Here is a 26,250-nt window from a genome sequence, read left to right on the forward strand (position 1 = left end):
AAATCTATGATTTCACAGGTACCAGCTATGAAAATACTGGAATGATCATACCATGAAGGCACATCAGCCACTTACCATATGCATATTTCATCTGGCAGAAATCAGTGACACTTCCAAGCACTTTCTCTTTGCACACACACTTTTCTAGTACAGGAACCGGAGACCACAAGGGGTTGGAGAAGGGCCAGAACATGAAAGAGAAAAGAAAATCAAATGATGTTCATTCATATATACTCATACACATCTATGTCTAAAAGTTGCTCCAATTATCTGAATAAACATAGATGGTTAAAGAAGATTTCACAGTGAGCTCAGTTATTTGCAAAGCTGGTTCTTGTTAAACAATACAAAAATGGTTCTGAAATCTGGTCTGCATTGTGAAGTAAAAAGCGGTCCGCATCGGGTCCATTACACAGTTAATAAACTGATGCTAACAAAAGATAAATCAGAATCAGATCCAGGTGTGAATAATATAATATAAATAATGCTCTTGTTAGATGTCATAAGATAAGCAATATTAAGCTTTATCAGTACTTAGATGGAAGTCCTCTAAGGAAAATCCCTGGTGCTTCAGGACATGTTGGGGATTCAACAGGAGGCACATTTTCCTCTGAGTCAGTATAGAAACAGCGATGAACTAACTGGTGCTGTCTGTCATATGCTATGTAAAACTGAGGTCTTGACCACTTTTAGGCATTAAAGGTTCCACTATATTCTGTTGGACTAATTTCTCTCTTACTTTAGCTGAATACAATATACTTCTTTACTGCCTGTCCTGAATTGTTCCATAGTGTGACCATGTGCTGGTCTTAAAAGCACCTACATTCCATTCCAGAGGTGACTGCACTTCAGTAATGGGTCAAATGATCCTTCTACATACAGCATTTGTAGTTCTACAAAGCGATTGAAAGCTTTCAAAGGGTGCTATGTAAATCAATGAATGATACAAATGGGAAGTGCATTTTTCATAGAGATTTTATTTAAATTATGACTTTTTAATTTCTTGACCACAAAGCCAAAGTTGGATAGTTCAACCTGCACTGGAAAATACAGTGCAAAAACAACAATACCCAGCACAGTTCAGATCTCTCCTTGAACTCATCCTGGAGTGTCTTGACAAATAATCAGAACGGTGTGCAGAGAAGTCTCAGGCCTATTCATGGGATGCTCACATTTGCCTCCACATTTGAATAACTTGTGATGACACCATCATACTTTTACATCTGCAAATATGCAGGAGCAGTTTTGGTAGGATACAAGGGGAAATGGTGCAGGGAATAATTCTACAAAGATGCAAAGGATCAGACTGGACAGCTACATGTGGGTCAGCTATATTGTAGCTGAAAGTTTCTGAAGTGTGCAGTAAGGCTGCACAGCCGTGGGACTCTGGAAAGCACAGGCTGATGCAACAGCCTCATTCTTCCCTTCCTTCACCCTCTCCTGAGCTGCTGTCCTGTGTATTGTCTTGTGTTAGGTTCTCCGTCCCAGAGAGTTTGCAGTCTATCTAAGGCCTGGTCCACACTACCCCCCCACTTCGGACTAAGGTACGCAAATTCAGCTACGTTAATAACGTAGCTGAATTCGAAGTACCTTAGTCCGAACTTACCGCGGGTCCAGACGCGGCAGGAAGGCTCCCCCGTCGATGCTGCGTACTCCTCTCGCCGAGCTGGAGTACCGGCGTCAACGGCGAGCACTTCCGGGATCGATCCGGGATCGATTTATCGCGTCTAAACCAGACGTGATAAATCGATCCCAGAACACTGATTGCCTGCCGTCGGACCCGGAGGTAAGTGTAGACGTACCCTTAGCGATCTTTTTACTCTCTTCACTCAAGTGGTTAAAGAGGAGGGAAGACTTATATTTTATAGGCAGTCCTTTGTTTATGTTGTGATTTTTAATTTATGAGATAGACACCCAGAACAGTAGATGGACACCTACATTTTAGAAATGTGAAGAAACAAATCATAAATAAAATAAACATACGTATTTGGTCAAAAGCCATGCATATTTCTGGCATTCTATAAGAATCATTTATTTATTTAATAAACACCGAGTGATGGATTTTATAATGCTAAACCATACCTGGATGTCTCAATGCAGAAAATCCCTGCTCATGATCATTCCATTTCCACTCATCGCTTTCATTGGCTGGCGTTTGTAGGAGGTCAGGGATTCGCCCACCCATGGGGATGTTGAAAAATGGCTCATTGTCATAACTAGGGAGGAGATAGACAGAGAAGAAAAATCTCATGTTAGGATTTCTGATGTTTAGCAGGGAGGAAGCTACTACCACATGCCAGCAGCATTCAGTGCCAGAAAGGAACATGGTCTCAAAGGTCATGATGAGCAAACTTAATCACACATCTAGTCTTGAATGCAAATAAGAGCAGAACCCTAGCTCACTGCTCTATAGATAGACCGCAGTATCTGGGCTTATACTTCAACTTCACTGATTCACACTTCCCTTTTTTTTTTTTTTACAGTTGCTTTGTATAATTTCTTTAAAATTACTGGGCCAAACCTGCCCGTTGCTGAGCACCCAATGATGTTGTTAGGAATTGAGGGCACTCAGAGGATTTGGGCCCAGTGAAATAAATGGGAGCTGTAGGTACTGAGCACTTCACAGGATTTGGAACACTGTATTTGTGCTGGTGAAAGGTACCAGACTGACGGTCCTTGGGACTGAGTTCCTGCAGTTATCTGTAGAAAATGACCTGCACTGGTAGCAGCTGTGCAGGCTTCCTCACACCACCAGTGATCTATGGATGGAAGAGTAGTTCAGACTCTGTGGGCCACTCAGGCTTGGCCTTTGCTCAGACTGTCACCAATTAGTCACGTGTGTGTTTTATGTGATGAGAACATTTGCACACTAGGAATTGGAGTGAGACTCTCCAACTTGTTTCACCTAGGCCACAGAGCACAGCAGCTCTTCCAATGCTTCCATTTACTTTTTCTAAAGCAAACAGTAGTTTCACAGACACCAGCAGGGTCAGGGAGTTACCTATCATAACTAGAAAAGACCTTTGCTTCAGAACTGTCTTTAAAGAGTATTATGGATGTACTTGCATGCAGGCAGTCAAATGGCATCTGAATGACCCAGTGCTGCAATCCATTCAAATTCAGGTGGATGTAGACAACTGTCTTGTTCAGGGCCGGCTCCAGGCACCAGCATTCCAAGCAGGTGCTTGGGGCGGCAATCTGCAAGGGGCGGCAGTCCGTGTGTTTTTGCTGCCCCAAGCAGCGCGCCCAATTGCCACCATGGACGGCGGGGGCAGTCTGTGTGCCATTAGGGCGGCACGCGCGTTTCCGCGGTGGCGGCAATTCGGCGGCTTCTGTCTTCCGGCTGAAGACAGAAGCTGCCGCCGAGGAAACGCGCGTGCCGCCCTAACGGCACAGGGACTGTCCCCGCCGTCCGCGGCGGCAATTCGGCGCGCTGCTTGGGGTGGCAAAAACAGTAGAGCCGGCCCTGGTCTTGTTTCCCCTAATACCTCCCCCCACTTCCTTGAATTTATGCCATCTGTGCAGGATTCCACGTGTTAATCTGAGTTTCATATTAAAGGCCAAAAAGTGACTCAAAGGATTATCTCCCCATAAAAGGGGCCTTGTTTACCCATTGAAACAGTTTCCAGTGTGCGGGTCGCAGTCTCTGGCACAGTCACAAGGACGACAGCCATTTTCTCCAAGGCCCCAGTATCCCATAAGGCATCTGTCACAGTTCGGGCCTGCCACGCCTGGCTTGCAGTAACAGAACCCCGTCTTTGGGTGGCACCGCCAGCTTCTGCTGAAGGTTGCATTGGCCGATCCCATAGGCTGACAGGAGCAAGCTAACAAGACATAAGAAGTGATTGAGATGATACGCCAAGGGTCAGCAGTTTAGGTGATGTTTCTGCAAGGCTGATAACCTCCATGGGTCCCACTCATTCCCAACAGCCAGTCATTTTACATCAGCACTGAGAAGCATTGTATTCTCAGGCAGCCGGGGTTCAAAATGGAAATGTCATTTTTAAGTATTGGTGGGGTGTTGTCTCATTGAGCATAGCAATGGATTCAAAATAAAACCCGAACTGCTAAATGCTCACTTGAGACCGATGCATGTGCTAGCACCATTTCCTGTGGGTCAAATCCTTGCCCCTACACCGATCTCAAATAAAGAGCGTTATGCAGCTGTGCAGTAGCTGGTGTTACTAGTGTGGATTCACTCTGCAAGGAGGAGGGAGGGGCTGGCACGTGAATTTGTAAAACACCTGACTGGGCTACCATGGACGGGGCCCCAAGGTGCATACGTCGCCAGAGTGGGCTTCCCATTATGCCCATCTGTGAACTTGCCTTTTGGATGGTACGTGGCTGTAGGCTGTGGGTGGGAAGGATTTGCCCATTGTGTGTCTATATAATAAAATTATATAAATCAGTCACAGTCTTCCTGTGTAGGCACAAAGACCTCTCAGGTGCCTGCTGTGCTGCACACTTGCACCATAAGAGTCAGAAGCCAGGCTGTTTAGTGCTAAGGGCACTTTATTGCAGTGTGAGGGATATGTTTACAACCCTGGGCAGTGTAATAGTGCCCAAACATTTAGAGAGTGAGAGGGAGCATTTGCAAAGAGAGAGGGGATTTGCTAGTGGGATACACGAGGGGATGCTCAAAGCAATGAGATGAAAACAAGAAGGAAATAATTTAGGCTGAAGATCAGGATAAACAGGCTCCCCAGGGTAGTGTTGGAATTCCTACTGCCAGGTATATTTAAAACTAAACTGGACAAAACGCTAGTAAAAGTACAACATGAAAAGCAAGACCAGACAACCGGAGAAGCCTTTTCCAGCTCTAGATTTGAGGAGTCCGTGATTCTGCTTTAGTGTGAGATATAGGGCCGAAGGTTCTCTTCCCAATGTGAACTTGTAGTTTGCATGCACACATCAGTGGATATATTACAAGAGGGAGGGGGAAAGAGAGATCTCCAAACCCACTGGGTATATTTCAGCTATGACCATTATCTGCTGAGTGCAGCGAGAGAGGGGACAGAAGGGCCAGGTGCAGCTCCCTGATTCTGGTGCCATTTCAACACCAGCCCTGCCATACGTCAGAGTAGTCTGGAGGCTGCTGTAAAGTAGAGCAGCTGCTCTATGGCCTCCAGGGGCTACTACGCCAGCTAAGACAATTTGGAGCTCAGTGATGTTCTGGCCATGCCGCTAACAAAGTCTCTATGCCAGAGGCATGGGGAGTGGGTGAGGCCAGAGCTGACTGTGCTGGCTCTACATTCGCTGGGACACCTCTCCACCAGGGGAATTCTCAACTGGGGAGATCCTGCAGACTGCCAGCCCCTTTGTGCTGTCAGGGCAGCTCTACCAGGCTGGATCACAAGAGAGGATCTGGCCCCCGCTGACGTCAGATGCTTGAATAGATTTGGACAAATGAGCTGAATCTTCACCCCAAACTCAGGTCCAGCTCATATTTTAGCTCCTTCTCATTTCTGAACATTGTGGCACCTCTTGATTTCTGCTGCCACCAAAGCCTGAAGTGCCAAGATGTCACAATTTCATCCACCTGCAAGAAGGAAGAAACAAAAATCTTGGGGATAAGGCCTGTCCTAACAGGGATTTCCAGTCAGATGTTGGACACCCAAGATGTTTGGCTCAGGGGCCAGCTTTCGAAGTTTGCCCATCACTACTGCTGATCAAACAACTTTTCTTCCTGAGCTCACAGATAAGAGACCAAATGAACACACTGATTCCACACATCCCTGTCCAAGAAGGGAGCTCTATGAAGAAGGATAATAGCAGTGATGATGGATTTACTTTCTTGTGCATCATCATGTTTGTTCTTTAGAAAGGAAAATCTCTTTTGGGAATACTAATACGTGAAAAAGCAGTGCCCAGCAGTTTGTGTAATGGGCATTTTCCTTGTGATCTTCCATTAGATATTATATTTTCACCCTGTCCTAGCTGTGTACTTCATGCCAACATTTTTAATAATATTGTTATACTGTGTTGCAGAAGGATCCTATTCAGTTGTTTTCAAGGGAACATTAGCACAATAGCCTAAAGACAGAAAATAAGCATACTATAATGAGCAATGTATTCCACACAATGAGCTTGTTGGCTGGTGGCACAATAGCATCAGGATCTGCTGCTGCTGCCACACAGGAGTCTTGAGCCTGGGAGCAATCTGAGAGTGGTTGTTCACCAGGATTTGAAAATCAGGTGTAACATCACAGTGCGCATTTGCACCAACGTTTCAAAAGTCTCGTCTGATTTTTGGTGCTCAGCTTGAGAAACTGTGGCCCAGATTTTCAGAAGTGCCAAACGCCACTCCAAAAATGGAGGTATCTAATATTAGTTGACATTTTTGAAAATGTTGTCCTTGGTCTTTGGACATGGGAAATGGGTGCTTTCCTCATTAGAGACAGGTCTGAGACAAAAAGATCCAAACTTTGCCACAGTCCGGGTTTGTCTGAATCCTTGTTCTTGATTTCCCCTACTATATCATTAGGATCCAGCCTTCCCAAAGTTCACTGGTGTTTGGATCGGGAGTTTGAGTTTGGATTTATCTCTATTCTTTACAGATTGTTCGGTCTCATCTCTTGTCTTTCCAGGTTTCCGTATCTGGAGCCAGGGCCTCAGCTGGTGTAAATCAGTGTCGCTCCAATGAAGCTATGCTAGCTTACTCTAGCTGAGGACAGGATGTCAGATATGTGAAGAACATGAATTTCACCATCCCAGCCAAAGGGAAAGTGCTCCAGTGAGTAGTGATTTATAGCAGAGGCCAAGGAGGGAGGTAGAGAAAAAAGTGCATGTATTTAGTTCAGGGACATAAGTAAGGAAAGTTGATGGTCCAAAAATGAAAAGCAGGCATTGCCTCCAGTTAGAAGCTTTGGCAGCTCTTGACGGGTCATAAAGCAAAACTGAACAAATAAATGCATGACACTTTCAGATGAGTTACACAAGTAGCTCACGAACACTTCCCTCAATTTGCGTTTATTTAGAGTATCAAGTCAGGTGTGTGCATTGTCTGGCTTCCAGAGTATTATAACCAAACTCCCAATTCTGTAGCTAAGGTAACTCCCAAAATATGAATCTGTGCGTCACATGCTGAAGGGCAGCTGTTGATGACCAGGTTTTATCTGTCAAATAACAATAGATTTGATGATAAACCTCAGGATTAAAGAGTCATAAGTAAGTTCTTACAAGCTGAGTTTTTTGTATTTCCCAGTGTTTGTAAATAAAATGTCTTTCTCTGCTGATTTTTGCTCTTTTCCTTTTTGGTAAACCCTAGTTTTCTCTCCATCCACCTCTTTCTAATGAAACACAAACCAATGTGACAATGGATGCGTTACCTTCTTTTTGTCAAGGGATGTTAGGGACAGTGGATAGACAATTCTGGTACAGAGCTAGATAGTTTATTTGTAGGGCCCTACCAAATTCACAGCCATGAAAACGCATCACAGACCGTGTAATCTGGTCTTTTCTGTGCTTTTACCCTATGCTATACAGATTTCACAAGGGAAACCATTTCTCAAATTGGAGATCCTGACCCAAAAGGGAGTTGCAGGGGGGCTTCCAGGTTATTTTAGATGGGTCACGGTATTACCACCCTTATTTCTGCACTGCCTTCACAGCTGGGTGGCTGGAGAGCGGCAGCTATTGGCCGGGTGCCCAGCTTTGAAGGCAGCGCCGTGCCAGCAGCAGTGCAGAAGTAAAGGGTGTCAATACCATACCATGCCACCCTTACTTCTGCGCTGCTGTTGGCAGTGGCTCTGCCTCCAGAGCTGGGCTCCCGGCCAGCAGCCACCACTCTCCAGCTGCCCAGCTCTGAAGGCAGCGCCACCGCTAGAAGTAGCGCAGAAGTAAGGGTAGCAGTACCACAACCCCCCTTCCCCTACAATAACCTTGTGACCCCCCACAAGGGTCAAAATCTCCCTACAATTACAACATTGTGAAATTTGAGATTTAAATAGCTGAAATCATGAACTTTCTGATTTTTAAAATCCTATGAAACTGACCAAAATGGACTGTGAACTTGGTAGGGCCCTATTTATTTAGGTTCTCCCCTTTACAGCAGCAAAATATTTACACTACAAAATATTACATGGTTGTGTCTTAGAGGTGGCTGTTGTTGGTCACTGAAGTATCACAAATGTCCACTTGGATTTTTATTGGCAGCTGCTGTTATAAGATTTTTGCCAGGATGCTGCTGACAACCAAGGAATGAAAACAGTCATAAAGCAGATAAATCTTTGTCTGCTCTCAGCACAGCTGTCTCCAGCTGTATCTTAATTAGATACAGATGTAAACTATAATATTAGTTGCAACAATGTGGTTCCAACCAACATGAATATAGCAGGCATGTAGTACTCCAATTAACCCACATGTAAGAGACTCTCATGGTATGTCGACAGTGCTATTAAAACCCCACGGTTGGCCCATGCCAGTGGACTTGGGGTCGCGGGGCTTGGGCTATAAGGGGATGCTTAATTGCAGCGTTAGATGCTTGGGCTAGAACCTGGGCTCTAGGACTCTGCAAGGTGGGAGGGTCCCAGGGCTTGAGCTGTAGCCTGAGCCGGAACATCTACACCACAGTTAAACAGCCCCTTAGCCTGAGCCCTGTGAGCCCGAGTCAGCTGGCACGGGCCAGCTGCGGGTTTCTGGTTGCAGCTTAGACATGCCAACAGAGATAATTAACCTTTCGTTTCTGTCAAAACTACGGTGCAAAACACAGTTAACAGCAGAGTCAATCTTTTCCAAATTTAAAAACAAACCAAAGCTTTTGGAATCTGGAATATAATCCCCATCAAATTCGAACCATTTTTAAAGCAGGTCAAATTTGGGGCCAAAACCACTCAACAATGTCCCGTAAATCAAGGAAATTGGATACACTACCGTCTGTGTGGGTGCGGTCACCATCTGTGTGGCCGATTGAAATAGTGACTCTGACAAAGATGCGATTAATCCCAAATATTACAACTGGGAGGTTCACAGCTCTGTCTAGAGGGGAAAGAAGGGAAAGGAAGGGGCAGCTTTGTTGAGGGGTGTGTGTGCACATTTTCATTTTCAAGCTGATTGCTAGAGTAAAAATCCCATTTCCCTGAAGACTTTGGCCTGATGGTCCTACATACTTGCTTTTTTTTTTTTTTTTTTTTTTGGATAAGCAAAGGCTGAGGACAAAAGATGGTGTCAGTTCAGACGTATCCTTTAAGCCTCCAAATAAGCCACAGGAAAGAGCCAGGGATGCAGCAGCTTTTCTGACCACTGGTTGGGAAACGATTAGGCTTCACAAGGCTTCTGACTCAAAGCTCCCATACAAGCCTATATCCAAACCGTTTAATCCTGTGTTGTCACCCGCAGTAACAAGCAGGTGTGTGCTGTGCTCTGTGGCTCTTTTCATGTCCTTTTCTTTTTTTTTTTAATCTAAGCGGTGTCAAAACAAGGCTCTGTGCATGACCTGGCTCCCATTCCTCCCCAGCTGCTAGGAACGGCAGAAGCGAAGGGGTCAGAGACGGGCGATCTCTCCAGATGAAAAGAAACGGCAGAATCATATTTACGTGTTAAATCTCAGCTGGGATTTTTTTTTTTTAAAGCGATTGTCTTTTCAGTCTCGTAAATGGAGAAGTCAGGGAAGGGGGATCTGGATAGCACCAGTGCAGCCAGTTGTTAAACAACCCCGTTTCCCCCCTAGCAGTGATTAAGAGAGAATGCTGCCGATTATTATGACTAATGCCTAAAGATTCCTTCTGGGCCTTAGCAGAGTCCTGCTAACTTTTTGGGAGCTGGAGGGGGCTGTCATAGCTTAACCTAGACTTTGCTCTGGATGGAAGAGCACTCTCTTAAAGCATGATTACTCAAAGGGCTTAACACAGCATTTCATTCAGCTTTTTCATCATCTTTTAGTTCCCAGCTCAGTGTCTACTGTAAATACGTGGTGAGTTTTAATTCCCTGTATTTCTTCCCCCTTCCTCACCAATGTGAAGCCAAGAACCACGTTGCTCACACCAAAAGCATCTGTGCAGTCTGCCACGACCAATTTATTATGGCTCTCTTCATCATTTCTCAAGAACATTTAGTTATTTAATGTTAAGTATCTGAGGGGTAGCCGTGTCAGTCTGGATCTGTAAAAGGCAACAGAGAGTCCTGTGGCACCTTATAGACTAACAGACGTATTGGAGCATCAGCTTTCGTGGGTGAATGCCCACTTCGTCAGACGCATGTCAACATTATTTAATGTTGTGACTCTGGTACTATTTGCAAGGTTTTCTCAGCCAAAATGAGTGGATGTGTAGGAGGTGGTATGCCCAATCCTTCACAAAGCTATTCACCCAGACCTGGTAGTTCTTCAGGTCATGATTGGCATGCTGAGGTGTGACTAGGGTGACCAGATAGCAAGTGTGAAAAATCGGGATGGGGTGGGAGGTAATAGGTGCCTATGTAAGAAAAAGCTCCAAAAATTGGGACTGTCCCTATAAAATCAGGACATCTGGTCACCCTAGGTGTGACAGAAATGCACCTCCATGGGTTAAAGTTCACTATGGGATAAATCTTTAACCCTGTGCCAAGCTTCAGTAAATGCACTTGCGTCAGGGGGGATCCTGTGGGATGAATCTTTCCCCCGCACCAAACCTACTTTTGCTCCACCCGGCACAATGCTTCTCCTCCCCACAACTGCTGCATCGGTGGAGTATGGGGGCTCTATCTACATTAGTGCTTTTACAGGTGCTGTCACTGGTAGAGCTAAACAGTGATAGCAGAACAGTGGGAGATTTCCTGCAAATTACCTGTGTAGATGCAGCATTTTATACGTGCACCCACTGACCCACACCCCTCTCTGGGAAATTTCTGGGGCTCAGCTCTCAGCTTCAAAAAGCTGCCCATTTAGATAACCAACTGAATGTCTTTGCAGGAATTCTCCCCTTCATCTTTAAATAAGATAGAAAAGGGCATAGACTAATGCCCAGTGAAAATATGTCTCTCTGAACAGGCTCTGAAGACTGAATGTTTTTCCCTGCTCCACACAAATGCAACCGCAGTTCACAAATCAGCCATGAAAGCTAGGGGGGTTCTCTAGAGAGGAAAGTGCCTACCTGTTCCTTAGGTCAGGATCCAGCAAACAGTTAAGCACTGTGTGTGACTTTAAGTGCGTGAGTGGTCCCATTGACTTCAGTCCCAAGTGCCTAAAGTCATGCATATGTGCATAAGTGCTATACAGAATTGGAGTCTTAATGCAGAAGTTATACATGATGGGAACAGTTGCAGGGAGCCTTCTATTGGCATTAACCATCTTGCTGGGAAAAATGCTATTACATATAATGCTGCCACCACAGGAGTAGTTCTGTTTGAACAGGGTATATTTCCGCTTGTTCGACTGCATCCTTCTGAAATGTTTTCCTGTTCGTTTTGCAGAGTATTGGCAAGATGTGCTGAGAAGGCGGTAGCCAGACCAGACAAAAGACGTGTAGGTAGGCTCAGGGTCCGATTTCACCCGGGCAGCCTGTTCTAGGGTTTCCTCACAGATAGGCTGTATTTTTAAATAATGTTTTCTCTTCTCTGCTACTCTTTAATGTTCCTAGACGTCAATGATTATCTTATTACACACACTGCTGGTTCCTACACTGTCACCTTGCTGTCAAATACAAGAGCCTGTACATTGATTCCTTCAGGTGCCATAAGACTTGAAATCTAATCTACTGGAACAAGAATTTATTCTCATTACAAATCTTTGCATACGGCACGTCCTCTCAGAGCAGAAACAAACCAGCAGAAAAATCCCTGGAAAGCTGGGCACCATCAAACACAATTGGGAACACGCCAAGGAAGCCCTGCCTCCTCCCCTGATCAATGAGCTTTGTCGCAAGGTTCAAAAAATCAAAAAAAAAGAATTGGGAGGAGACAGAGCTGGCTCTAAGATCCAATGAAAGGTGAATACAAAGGATCAGAAACATAGGGCATGTTGTGCACTGAAAGTTCAAGCGCTATCGCAGGCCAGCTGGTCCCAGCAAGAAGCGCACGTGTAACCCGAGTGTCTAGAGGAACCTTGATCAGGCCGGTCAAAGGGTCAGGAGAACTTCAGAAGCAATGGCTGACAATGGGAACGAACACAGGTGACAAAGGAGGCAGTTCTTCTGTGTTGATGACTGTGTGGACGGGGGTGGGGGAGGAATCATGATTGCATAGGGGAGAGAACAAGCTTCACCCAGAGGCAGAGAAAGGGAAGTATCCGGGGGGGGGGGGGGGGGAGAGAGGAGCAGACGAACGAAATGATGGATTGTTACAAACAGAAACCTTCCTGGGGAATACTAGGTGGGATCAAAGGTGTGAGATGTGGGAGGGAGCTCAGCGGCTCAAACTCCCTACCCATCCCCCTGCAGCCAATATTATTCATATTTGTCTGTGGAGAGAATGCAAAATCAACCTGTGGCTCATTGGAGCCTCACAGCAGTTAGAACATACACACACGGACGCTGTCGGCCCCTTTTGGGTGAGATACAGATAAACCCAACTAAATAAAATGTGTGCCTCACTAGGATAGGAGCATTTTAAATGCAAACGCAACCAGAATAAAACTTTCCCTAAAAATAAAATTGCTTCAGAGAATTTTTTTTTTTTAAATCAGACCATTCCACAATCCCACATAGAAATCAGACTTTGGTGGCAGGGTCAGGAGGAAAATGTCCTTGATCAGGAAACCAGAGCTTGGAAACAAGGGTCGGAGGAAAGGATAATGTATTTATGATGTATTTCCACAAGATACCTGTAGATACTTTTAATGGGCTGGATGGCTCAGCTCACTCTGTAATGTGTAGCCCTAAACAGCTTTCACCATTCATTTGTACTGTATTATATTGGACTTACGTTTGCAGACCTCTGGGGAAGACATAGGTTTCCCCCTATCTCTGTAAAATCCTGGTTTGCACCTTTGACATCGATGCCCCTCCGTGTTGTGTTTGCAGTTGTCACATACTCCACCGCTGTGTTTCCCAGATGCCAGCCAAACACTCAGGTTGAAGTGGCAGCTATCAGCATGGTTGTGACAGCGGCACTCTATTAGGGAGCAGGGAAATGCATTTCTCACTCACGTTTATAAAGCACGGAGCCTACAGTATCACTCATGTGACAGTTTCATTGCAATGAACTTAGGACCAAATTAATTTATGCCAAACATTTTTCTTTTACCTGCCTTCCTGGGTTTGTATGGGGAGACTTTGGCAAACCAGTAAAGTGGGTTGAAAGAAACCCGGGTAACAGGTTTACATTAAAAACAGAAATGTCAAAGCAGAATGAGACTCCTAGTAAATCCTAAGAAAGACTGACAGTCAGGTGAAAAAGCCAGTTGTCACGAACTGTATACCTTATCTAATTTAAATTACAGGTGGGCCTGGACCAAAACCCCAGATCTGAACACTGCCTAACTTTGGGAAAGCTAAGATCCAAATCTAGATCTAAACTATGTGGCTTGGACCATCTCTACTTTTAGTGTTGTCCTGTTTATTTCCACCTATAGAACTGAGCCCTTTGGCCATAACAGATTTATCACTACTACGGCTAGTTGAAAATTTCCTGTCAAAACTGGCTTGGGACAGAAAATTGTGTTTTCAACTACATTTTTTTTTAAAGTGTCTGTTTTTGTCAAAAAACCAAATGCCTGAAAACAGAAATATTTTGGCCCAAACCCCAGAATTTAGATTCATATATGCTGCCGCAGTGTCTTATGAAACTTGTAGTTCAGTTGACTCATATCCCCATTCTCTATGGCTGGGTTCCTCAGCTGGACTTCATCTTCCATGATGCACCATAGCCATACGACTCCCAGGATACACCACTTCTCAACAAGAGGGAAAACCATGAGGCACCATGGAGAGGCAGTCCAACCAGGGAGCCATCCTGTAGAAAAGAAAGGGAACATGAGACAACTGAACTACAACTCATACGAGGCACCGTGACAGCATTTTGGAATAAAAATATTTCAATATTTGGTTGAAACATTTTGTTTTTTGGCCAAAATATTTTAGTTTTTGGCTGAAAGATTTCAGATTTTGATTTTTTGCCATATTGTCAAAATTTTCCGCAGAACCTCCCCTGTGTTCTAACCAGCTCTAGCCACTCATAATTTTGCTTTAGCAACGCAAATATAATAACAAAAAGATAAAGACTTTTCAGGATTGTTTCAACGTCCTGCAGTTCTAGCTTGAAGCATGCAATCTGATCCTACTAAAATTAGTATATGTTATAACAAACCTGTAGCCATCATTAGTAAACTTGAAAGTCCACTTTATTTTCCTAGATTGATCAACTACGACTCTGTCTGTTCTGCTCCAATTAGAATCTCCCACTTGGAAACCCTGTTGGCTTTTTTCCCATCCAGTTTAGACTGTAAACTGTTTGGAGCAGCAATGCGATACTTCGTGTTTTGTAAAGCACCATGCACACCTTTAGTGCTGGATGAGAAAAAAAATAGAGATGGACAGATCTGATCCAGAGTTGGACTTCACTCCAAGGTTCTGGGGTGTTTGGATCCAGGGTTTTAGATGAGTCCACCATATAGAAATCAAACCTCCCTAAGTCTCGGAGGGCTCAGAACTGGGGTGTTGTTTCAGGACACTATATAAATAGGCGTCGCCTGTGAAATTTAGATCCAGATCCAAGTTTGGATTCTGATTCTCATCACACAAATGCCCAAGTTTGTTTGGATTGGGGAAGGGAGTGGGGGGCTGGAGGTTGGTTGAAATAAATTTCTAGTTATTAATAAATACATATATAATTATATCTCATAATAAATATAGACTTGGAATCAACTCAAATCAAAACATTCCTGAAACCTTGTTCCCATGCACATGCCAAGGACAGAGATCACTGAACCTTACTTTTCCCCCCATTAAATTTATCTCCTTAAGCTTTCTTAGCCTACTATAGCTCTGTAGAGACTCATGCTTGGGAATGGTGAAACGAATGAGGGAATGTTTCTCTTTGAAGAGCAGAATTCTGCCTTGTATGTTCTATATTGCAATAGATCAAATAGACCAGCTACATTAAAAAATACTTTGATTGAAAGGATTTCCTAGCAGTTACCTAGCAATTCATTCCCCATCTGCTGCAAGAGCACCATAAATCCAAACTGGGTGAATTGTCTATTATAGCGCCTTGCCTACTTGGACGGTGATTTATTGCCCTGACACCCTGAATCATTAAGCTCCCCCCCTGCCCCCCACTTACTTCTGCATTCATTTGGTGCCCCAGTTTTTCCATCTCCTGGCTTCCAAGGCTGGTCATTGTATAATGGTTCACACCTTTCACAGTGGTTCCCTGCTGTGTTGTGTCTGCACACACACTTCCCATGGACCTGTCAGGGGAAGGAGAATATGTTCAAGCAGCTGAAAAAATTAACAGGACAGAGCACAGCACAGCCTCTGAGTGAGGAGGATTTCTCCTGCACAGTTCCTTCTCACAGCTCCCCAGCACTCTCACAAAGCCTACACCCGTCTAGAATTCCTACACATGCAGCTTTATTGCCTCATGAAGTCTCTAATAATGTGGATTCGTTCTCTGCCCTCCTTTAATTTTGGGGTCAGATTCTGAATGGGTGATGAGGTGTGCCAGGCATTTGATGCCCCCTGCTGGAATAATAATACCTGGCTCTTATATAGAGCTTTTTGCCATAGATCTCAAAGTGCTTTACAAAGGTGGTCAGTCAGTATCCTTATCTTCATTTTACCCATGGGGAAACTAAGGCACATAGCAGGTTGGTGATTTGTCCAAGACCACCAGCAGAACCAAGAAAAGAACCCAGGCCCCCTTGATCCTAGTGTAGTGCTCTAGCTACTAGGTCATGCTGCTTGGGGTGTAGAAGGTAAGGTAAAAAAGGGTGGGATGCTTCCTCCAGGAGGGCAGTCCTGAGTGAAGCAGGGATGGGGAGGAAGGATCTCCCCTGTCTTAATCCAAAAGCATAGCCTGGTCAGAGGCCTAACTGACTACTTATTTTGATTGAACCAGTGAATAGAGTCATAGAATATCAGGGTTGGAAGGGACCTCAGGAGGTCATCTAGTCCAACTGCCTGCTCAAAGCAGGACCAGTCCCCAGACAGATTTTTGCCCCAGATCCCTAAATGGCCCCCTCAAAGATTGAACTCACAACACTGGGTTTAGTAGGCCAATGCTCAAACCACTGAGCTATCCCTCCCCCCATTGAAGTCCTGCTGCCTTCGCACACCCTGCCCACTTTTTGGGTGAAAAGAGCAGTGAGTTTAGTCCTCCAAGAGCTCCTAGAGAGGCCACCCAGGATCAGCTGCTAGTGGAACCAACAATAATTGGTCCAGCAGCAGCTAGAAGGGCTGGAAGCAGGCAGAAGCCAATCAGAGCCCAGCGGGCAAGGTAAAAAGGGCTGGCTGCTTCCTCTAGGGGAGGCAATTCTGGGTGAAGCTGGGGTAGGTAGGTAGGTAGGTAGGTAGGTTGGTTGGTTGGTTGGTTGGTTGGTAGGTAGGTTGGTTGGTTGGTTCTCCTCCTCCACTGTCTTAATCCAAATGCCCAGCTTGGTCAGGGGCCTAACTTTGACTGCATCTTTTAGTGGAGCCAGGAAAATATTGTTTTGTTTTATAGGGTTGAATTTAAAGCCCTGAGTTGGATATCAGTTGAGTGCTGTAAAATTAAAGGGAGCTTGCTTTGCAAGTTGCTCTGTTAGTTCAAGTGAACCTGTGACAGATGGCAACAAAGCTCTCATTCCGGGTACCCAGTTGGCAAAGTCATTACTAGGCTAATGTGAATAGCAAAACTGTATATTCATTTTGGGAGGTGTAAGCGGAAGAGAAGAGCTTCCCTCAGAATAAGAGATGCTAGTGTAAGTGTTCCAAGTAACCTCACAGTACAGTATCAGATTGTGGCAAATGCATAGAGGAAAGGCTTTGCCCTCCACTATTTAACAGGACAGTAGTACAGTGGAATACCAGATAAGCAGGCAAAGAAGACAAGAAGCCCCTTGGCTCCCATTGCTGGTTGTTGTTTAATGCACAATGGCTGAGTGCATCCAAGAACTGTTAATACCTGAGCACACAGGACTCTACAAATCTAGTTTCTGGAGAACTTTTGTGACAGAAGAGGGCCTTTTTAAACAGGAGATCCAAGTTCTCTGCTTGCATGGTCTTGCAAAGGAAGGAAGATTATTACTTTTGGAAGAATGAATCTCCTTCAGGAAGTGCCTGATATTTGGCCTAGGAGGCAGAAGATGGAAAAAGTAAGTTCACATTCTGCTTTTTCACCTGTCAGGCTAGTGGCTATCCGTCACTGAGATGTACATCACGGGAAATGGTCTTAACAGCAGGGCAGGCACACTGGTGACTAAGCCCTATAGCTACATGGTCACAACCCTGGCCCAGTGCACGTGACACACAAAGTGAAGACTGAGATTTCATTTTTGACTGAAGCGTGAATCTAATTTTATCCTTTAATCTCACTGCTAATGTGAGTTATGATTTTCCATAGCCTTTCCCGAAAGTCAGATTTTATATTTGAACTCCTCCATCCCCCAACCTCATCGTTGTAGGTAATTTTGAGATTATGAGAAGAATGTTAAAAATAACTGTTACCTTAGCATTCTCTCCTATCCCAACCCCAACTCCAGCTCCCTGCAGCAATTTGCTCCCTACTCCTCCAGTTTCTAATCCTCTCAGACCAGATATTTCATGCAGCTAGCAGAGGGGACAGGCTGCAGCTGATGCCACTGCTCCTGTACAGCCAGCTGGCAGATTGACTGCCTCACAGAGCGGTTGGCTGCCTCCTCACGGAAGACTGAACACAGACTTCAGGGTATGCATTTCTCTCTCAGAACTCAACACCAGTAATCCTCAGGGAGATGCGATATCGAGCACATTATGTGGTGTCTCTCCAGAACAGGATGCAAGACGGTCAACCATGTCAAACCCCTAAATCTGATTACAGAAGGGTCTATTATGATCATTTAGTTTGACCTCCTGCGTGACAAAGGCCACAAAATTACATCCTGTGATTCCTGAACTGAGCCCAGTAACTTACAGTTGAATCATAGCATATCTATTAGAAAGACACAGAGCTTGACTGAAGTGACCACTAGAGACTCTTTCATACTTTACCTGCCCAATATCAAGTATCACCCTCACATATCATTGTCATGGGCAGTTGAGAAAGAGAGAGATTTACCCAATAGGTCTTTTCCCTCTTTAATTTCTCTGATTCTTTAATTCCTGAACCCTAACCATACATATCTGATGTTAACAGATGTAAAATGATTAATAAAGAGCATGCAAACCACACTTGACGAGAGAATTCTAAGTGGCTGGAACCATTATGTAAAGCAGAATATGCATAGTATTTCCATTCAGTTCTACATCATACCTCACTCTTTTGATTTTTTCCCTCTCTCTGGTTGAGCTCTTTTATCTTTTTAGTAATTGTTGCTGTTTTTGCTGCTGCTGTTCCTTGGCTGCTGTCAGTGTATTTCATTATTTTGCTACTGAATGAAGGTTAAGTTTGGAAGCCGTCCAGAACTGAGCAACTGTTGCTGATTCGGAGAAAATGTTTGTCTTCGGGCTGCGTATTCACTTTGTAGTGTCGCCAGAACAGTTTTGGACATAGCAGTTTGCAACCATGTCAGCAGCAAGTCACTTACAGGCTTTTAGGAAGGGGACCATTTATGGGTAGTTGTCGTTGGTCTCATGAGAAACAGTGAAACACTCCTCTGCCTGTGTCTGCCTCAAACTAATCCCTGTTGTCCTTATGACCTCCCCAAATTGAGAGGTGCTTGCATGCTCTCTGGTTCCCCAAAGGGATTTTTGGCTATATCAGATGTCTGTGATTCCTGATATCAATATTTGATCCTTAGAGGGAAATTCATGAACCCGTTCAATCATTTTGTGTGGTCAAATGAAAAGACTATTTCAACTTTTTCAAGCATGCAAAGCCCTAGGGGACCGAATGGCAGAAGGGATTACTGATGGGTTGCAGTACTTTCCACATTTAGGTCACCAGTTCAAATCCTGACAAGGTTAGGAGTGACTGAGGGCTATTAGCCATTCATGTCATGTGGTGTTGGTCTATGTGATCTGAGTAGGTGGGTCTAAGTTCATGTGTCTGTATTACCCCTCTCATCATGACTGTTACCCTTGTAGGCATTGTCTGAGGAGAATGAATGTCCATCTCATTCCAAGGAGCTTCTGTAAAACAGGATTGAGAGATCCTGGCAGGGGAAGGTAGGTTAGGCAGTGTGGCACCTGCTCTGTGGATAAACAGAGGGCTTCAGTCTCCTGGACGGCTAATGAATCAGCTTTCCCCAAGTTCACTAGAGAACAACAATGAAGAAAGTCAGTAATGAGTTAGGTGAATCCACAGGCTGGCCAGACCAAGTCACTTTCTGAACAGTGACAAAGGCATAAGGTAGGGAATGCTGCTCATGATCTCACAAAGAGACACAATTCATACATTACAACAAAGGGATGTCATAAAGTGAGCTTGGCCTTTGAGGGTTTCAAGTCCCCAATCTGGCCTTTGTCTGGTACTCAATCTCCTGTGACTGCAAGTCAGGCCTAGTGGGGGATATTTGAGAGCCGTCTGTCGCTCTGTTGCCCAATGCATCAAGCATCAACTTCTTGTCTGCACCTTCAATCTCCTGCATGACTCCACCCAGCCAACATCTCAATCTGGTTTCATATGTTCTGTCTCAGTGCAGGCTTGACTTTTCTGTGTCTTTGGGCAGGGCTGCCCTCTTCTGTCTGGTATAGCGGTGAGCATATTGTCAGTGCCTACCAAATAGCATGCAAATAATAGCTGCTGTGTTGACCTAAAGCCTGAGGAACATAGGACATTACAATTACAGTAATTCTGAGATGCAGTAGGTCACCTGGTTCCAATGATTACCCCATTGAATGGAGACTAGCTATTTCAAGTGAGGAAGAGGAAGGAGGCTCAGTATATTACTGGGTCAATGCATTAACCTGAACTTTTACCACAGTTCAAATCTACTCAGATCAAATGGTGAAAATGAGTTTGGTGGTCACATCCTAGATTCTTTTGGTCCACATCACAAAAGCACCAAACACTTTGGCATGAGTGGCCAGCTCTGCTGGGGAGAGATCCAGAACTGGCTTTCAGGAGAGAGGAGAAGTGGTGTCTGTAAGTCAGACCTAAAGTACATTAACAGAGATCTTTGGATTCCCAGCATAGACATAACAGGTTAGCACCAGGGAGCCCTGCCATGGCTGTGTAATGGAGAAGCTTCAACACCATCTGTTCACACCAGTGGGCCAAATTCTCCTGTCACTTATACTAGTGTGTAAATCTGATGTAACTCCACCGACTAATGGAATTGGGATTTACAGTGGTCAATCCAATGTTTGTGGCTATAAATTCCTTCCTTTATCTCACTTTACAGTACTCACTTAATATTAACTACTGATAATGATAAACAGTAAAGTACATTCGGGGTGATATTGTTATTTTTAGTTGGCGTATGAGGCTCATGGAGCAGAGTGCAGGGAGCTCAGCAGCTGGTATACTTACATTGTTACTGTGGATATTCACCTGTACAAAAAAACTGCCATGACCCTGGGATTTGCTAGAGTATCAGTGGCTTGAATCGAGTCTAATTTTGGACAGCTTGTATCGAATGGAAACCAAATAAACACCCTCTGAGATTTGCTGTACTTGAATCTTTGGGAGAGATGTTGGCCTCAAATGGTCTTTGATAGTTTTAAACAGATCTGATTATTTATTCCCCCCCTCCCTAATCTTTAAAAAGGAAAAACAACCCCCTGAAGGCAATATAAGGAACATTAAACCATTTTACCAGCCCTAAGTGTATTTCCAAGTGCTTCCAATCAAAGGTTTCTACTGGCAGGATGAGTGTGGTTCTTCAGCAATTAAGTGATTAAAATAACAAAACAAAACAAAAAAACCCCACCAACCTACCAGTAATTAACCAGTTAAGCAATAAAATGAGACTGCTTTTGAATGGTTTACATTTCATTCTTAACCATTACATTTAATAAAAGGCTGTGATTAAAAGTTAATAGAGTCTCAGATAGGGAGTTAGTTTGTAACCCCATCACACAAAATAGTTTAAAGTCAAAGAAGTGGAGTAGAAATGTTGCTTCCTACAAAAATTGTGTGTGTAACACAGAATGCTCTTTCAGGCCTTGATTCGGGAAAGCACTTAAACAGCCTTCCTGAATAGGTAAGTTTCCTGATTCAGAGCCTTCATCATTAGTAAAAGAGATTTTCAAGACATTAATAAGATTAATTCCACACTACATGTGGCAGAGGGATGTGGGAAATATATTTTACTCGAATTTACAATCCTAGACTACATGCTCACTGTATGATAACATGGTCACCAAGGGCTTTATCATATTTGCTGCTATGCTGTACACCACAGCCACTCAAAACTTCACACTGACAGCATGGACAGAACTCAGATCCTCCTGCTTCAAAAGCACAATCCCTATTTCAGCTTATGGAGAATCTCCATTAGATGTTAGCAATACAGGATCAATGACCCCCAGGTTGAGTAGTTCTGATTCTAACCAGCAGAGGGCAGCTGATACATAAAGATGCAGTACATTACAGTATATTTTCAGGGTATAGTGAATAATAATAGTACGGGCACAGCAAGTTAGCCTCCTTTGTAAGAAGGAATGGGGCTAACAGCCTAATTTCATTCAGAGCTCAACAGTAGAATGGGTGCGTTCCAAAAATTAGGGCTGTGTGAATCAATCTGGATAAAGAACTGACCTGGACCCTCACCCAAAATGCAAACCCAAACATTGGTGATTCTAAAAAGTTTGGTTAACTACTTTATTCATTAAATTTTCATTTTTAAGTGCCCCCGCAATTGTAGCTGGACGTTAAAGTGTCAAAATATCACTGGGCTGGCTTTTCTCATGGTATTCTCGCCCATCTGGGATTAGGAAGTAGCAGAAATCCTCTCAGGGTACCTGCTCTTTGAGACTTTGAGCTCAATTTTGGAGACCCAAGAAACTCAGACTTCAGAAATATTTTGCAGAAGAACTCAAACTATTGGGTCCTTATTTGAACTGAAATGAACCTCTGAAACCTGAGAGATCTGCTTACCATGACCCTTTTAGTGCTGCTGGATGTACTAGCATGGAATAGTCCACAAGAAATTCATACCAGGACAAATGCACTTTCCAGACTGGGATGGTGTCCGTCCCAAAGTTGGAGAGTATTTGAATCTGGGGTTTAGGCTTTGCCCATAATAAAGACGAGACTGTTTAGAACATTCTGGCCTGAATCTCAAACAACTCCAAAGTTTAGTGATGCTGAGTTTTGGTTTGGGCCCTGTTTCTAGTGCCAGGCAACAACAGAGATTTAGCTTAAAGTAGGAATGTTCCTCACCGTCTACATGAGCTAACAGCAACAACAAAAACTTGAGCCAAGTCCAGAAGCCCTTACTCAGATTTTACTCAGTCATTACTTAGGCAATATACCCATTGATTTTAGTGGAAGTTTTGCCTAAGAAAGAAAGAAATTCTGGATTTGGCCTTTTAGATGGGTTTGAACATTCATCTCTAGCCTTAGTTTAGATAATTTGGGGGAACTTGACTGTCACTCAGGGTATGTCTACACTGCAATTAAACATCCACAGCTGGCTTGTGTCAGCTGACTTGGGCTCACGGGGCTATTTAACTGTGGTGTACACACTTGGATTTGGGCCCTGCGAGCCCGAGTCAGTTGACACAGGCCAGCCATGGGTGTTTAACTGCAGTGTAAACATACCCTCAAAGCCAGAGTTTTGAAGTCGGTTCTCATCTGTGGCTCATTGGGCACCATACTGCATGGAGCCCTCTGCTCCACCACAGCTGCTCCTGAGCAAATCCAAGTGAACCTATCTGTGATGCTAGCTATGGCAGCTTCTCTCTCAGACAATATCTGAAACTTAGCCATCTTTCTTCATCCAATGCTTCAGCAGGGAGTTCTGGAAAAACCTTGTATCTAACAGGGCTAGCAAAGATGCCAGGGATAGAATGTTCTTTATGTGTGGTCCATGAAACTTAAACAAACTACTTATTGTTACATAGTCGGTGTTATCTCTTCCTGTTCTTTCGAATGGGGAGCGCCAGACCCTGGAGTCCTAACTCAGTCCTTATTCAGGCAAAACAGTAGAGCGACCCTAGAACTCATTCTGAGGTGGCCTACAATACATTAACATTCCTGATGATAGTCACCTAACTGAGGCTAATTTCCCCCCACAGCAAAAACTGCTTTTTGAATTGCCATCTTCAACAGAGAGCAGCTCCTGGCAGCACTGAGTCTTGGAGGTCACATAGTCTGGCACAACTTGGATCCATCAGAGACTATGGAAACTTAGTTAGAGGATTATCAGTGGAACAGCACAAGGTATTTTGTTAGGAGATAATATTTGCAAAAGGGGGATGACAGCCAAGTCACCAAGCAAAGTGCTGTAGAAAAACAAGTTTTACCTTATGTGACCCTTGTTTCAACTCCCCCTTACCCCAAACAAGAAACTGCAGATAGGGCCAGATCCTTTTCCCATTTAAATCAATGGGAAAATTCCCTTTGGCTGCAATTGTGTAGGATCAGGCCCAGAAAAAAGTACAATTCCTCTCTGTAAACAAGGTAATAAAGAAGAGGAACTGATGTCTGAGGCAATTCATGTGAATTTCCTGGCAATGAGGGCACCAAAAACAAACAAAACGCCCCCCAACACTTGTCGACAGCCAGTGGTTCTGCACTGAGTTTTATAAATCACTTTTTGGATACACAATGACCTTCCTTTGTCCCATATTTATTATTGTTTCATTTGCACTAAAAAAAGAATTGGGAAATATTTGGCAAATGGACTGGAAGCTTGTCTAGAAGCCATTCACTGTCTGTGCTCTCTGTCTGCGCTCTAAGCTCCTTTGTATGTTCTAGATGTACGCTAGGAAAAAGGTTGGGCTTAGCTACCAAATGTTAGCTAACTGCAACCTAAACTTGACCGCTGTTCCTTGTGCCCTACAGAGTCCTACAGCAAGGCCCTTAGCACATCACAACAGATATCCTTGCACCTCCCACAGAAACGGGGGGAGGAGGGAGGGGCTATTTTCCACTATGTCCAACAATTAAAAAAAACACAGAGAACATAAGAATGGCCATACTGGGTCGGACCAAAGGTCCATCTAGCCCAGTATCCTGTCTTCTGGCAGTGGCCAATGCCAGGTGCCACAGAGGGAATGAACAGAACAGGTAATCATCAAGTGATCCATCCTCTGTCGCCCATTCCCAGCTTCTGGCAAATAGAAGCTAGGGACACCGTCCCTGTCCACCTTGGCTAATAGCTATTGATGGACCTATCCTCCAAGAACTTATCTAGTTCTTTTTTGAACCCTGTTTATAGTCTTGGCCTTCACAACATCCTCTGGCAAGGAGGAACACAGATGTGCCTAGTCAGGGCATTCATTCCTTTCCAAACTGATGCCCATGTCCTACACTTACAACAAAATGCTCCTCTGTAATTTTCATGGCATCGCCCAGCTTCAATAAGTATTTCTCCTTCACTGACATCCATGAAAGATCTATTCACGTAGGGTAGGGTGACCAGATGTCCCGATTTTATAGGGACAGTCCCTATATTTAGGGCTTTGTCTTGTATAGGCGCATATTACTCCCCACCCTCTGTCCTGATTTTTCTCTCACACTATCATGTCACCATAATGTAGGGAGAACCAAATGTTGTAGCCCATGCAGAACTGAGAGGAGAATTCTGCCCTTTGAGTGTAAACCTAAGGATACTACAAGATGATGCATCAATCATGTTTCATATCTTTGCAGCATATCCCAAATGACTTGGGGGTAAGAGAGGACAAAGGGAAAACAAGAAAAAGGGTAATTGCTGCTGCAAGAAAACCCCAAATTTGAGATGTTTGCCCATAGATTTCTTGGCCATCACTTTTTCTCCTTTTTACTTTCTGCATTGAAATGGAAGAATGCCCAAAAGAGCCGGATCTAGGCTTTTCACCTAGTCTTGTGTCCTGCCTATTTGACTAAGGAGGGAATTTACAGGAACTTTGTACAGAGAAATATGAGCGTAGTTATAGAGATGCTAAATTTAACCTAGGAAATATCAGCTGCTGCCAGACAAAAATACCAATGAAATAATCCATAAAAAGCAAAACCCAGCATTGAGAGGAAGAGTTTATTTAAAATGCTCATATGCTTTGCATTTCCTAGAAGTACCATTTTATTAAATAATCAAAAGGTTTAAAAGGGCATAACAATCTTAAATCTCAAGATGCCCATTGATTTGTTTCTTAATATGTTCTATAAAACATCTTCTGCCACATGAAGGGCACTGCGCCTTCAGGGGAATTGATACAGGGATTCTGAAGCCCATCCTCAGTTCTTACTGAGTCCTTACCCAGGCAAAACACTCACCCTTGTCTCAGTGTAAGTACTAGGATACATACTCCTTGTTGTCTCCTGGGGTATGAATCACTCATGAAATCTATTTCATCAAAACTATTTCACCTTCTGCCCCGTGAAGTCATTTGATGGCACAAAACCCCTGTTCCATTGAGACTAATGGAAAAAAATAAGAGACATCCAGTCATAGTTTACAATGACTGTGCCAACAGCATGGACAATATTGTGTTTTCCCTTTTGATAGGCAGTGTTTATTCTTCTACCAGCTGTATTCATTTAATGTGTGTGTTACTCATCTATTCTATTTCATCACTTGTATATTTAAGTTTGCAATAGAGAATGTGTTCTTTAAACTGTTTTTTCTACAGTTATGTCTTAAATGGGTCCACATTTACAGGGGTGGATAACATCACCCAATGCTAGCATACATGAGATGCTAGATTTATACCACGGCTGGTAGTGATTCAGAAAAAAATCTTTTAAATATTGTGAAATTCATATGGTCTTTATTAATTGTACAATATCTAACTCTAAAAGTAGAAAACTTAAAAGACACCTAAGAATATCCATTCCAGAAAAAAAAAAAAACAGATTAACACACGCACCATATACCTATCTGGACATGAAACCCGTTCCACAACTAATTTCTTTAGTCTAGAATGTCAGAGTGTATCACAAATAAAGCATTTATGGCTGCTTTTGTTTTCAGATCCCATTATAGAGACAGAAAGCCTTATGGAAAACCACAGACCTGTTGACTTGTGTTGCTGCTCCTGGTTAAATGGCTTGAATTCTTGGCCTGGGATAGATCTTTTTTGATGTCCTTAGATAACACACTATATTTGGTTAGCATAATTCTCCCATGACTGT

General features: G+C 43.8%; 1 protein-coding gene across 1 annotated transcript in view; it reads right to left on the minus strand.

Annotated features, from left to right (window-relative positions):
- Window positions 1-26,250, minus strand: part of LOC112111898 (netrin-4-like) — a 67,022-nt gene that overhangs the window by 9,969 nt on the left and 30,803 nt on the right. The window contains exons 4-8 of the mRNA XM_024207544.1: window positions 15,193-15,319; window positions 12,835-13,023; window positions 3,611-3,824; window positions 2,083-2,216; window positions 76-144 (exon numbers count right to left, since the gene is read on the minus strand). Of these exons, the coding sequence (XP_024063312.1) occupies window positions 76-144; window positions 2,083-2,216; window positions 3,611-3,824; window positions 12,835-13,023; window positions 15,193-15,319 (733 nt within the window). The remainder of the gene's footprint in view (window positions 1-75; window positions 145-2,082; window positions 2,217-3,610; window positions 3,825-12,834; window positions 13,024-15,192; window positions 15,320-26,250) is intronic.

Source organism: Terrapene carolina, unplaced genomic scaffold (assembly GCF_002925995.2).
Source record: "Terrapene carolina triunguis isolate 2854851 unplaced genomic scaffold, T_m_triunguis-2.0 Scaffold89, whole genome shotgun sequence".
Classification (NCBI taxonomy): domain Eukaryota; kingdom Metazoa; phylum Chordata; order Testudines; family Emydidae; genus Terrapene; species Terrapene triunguis.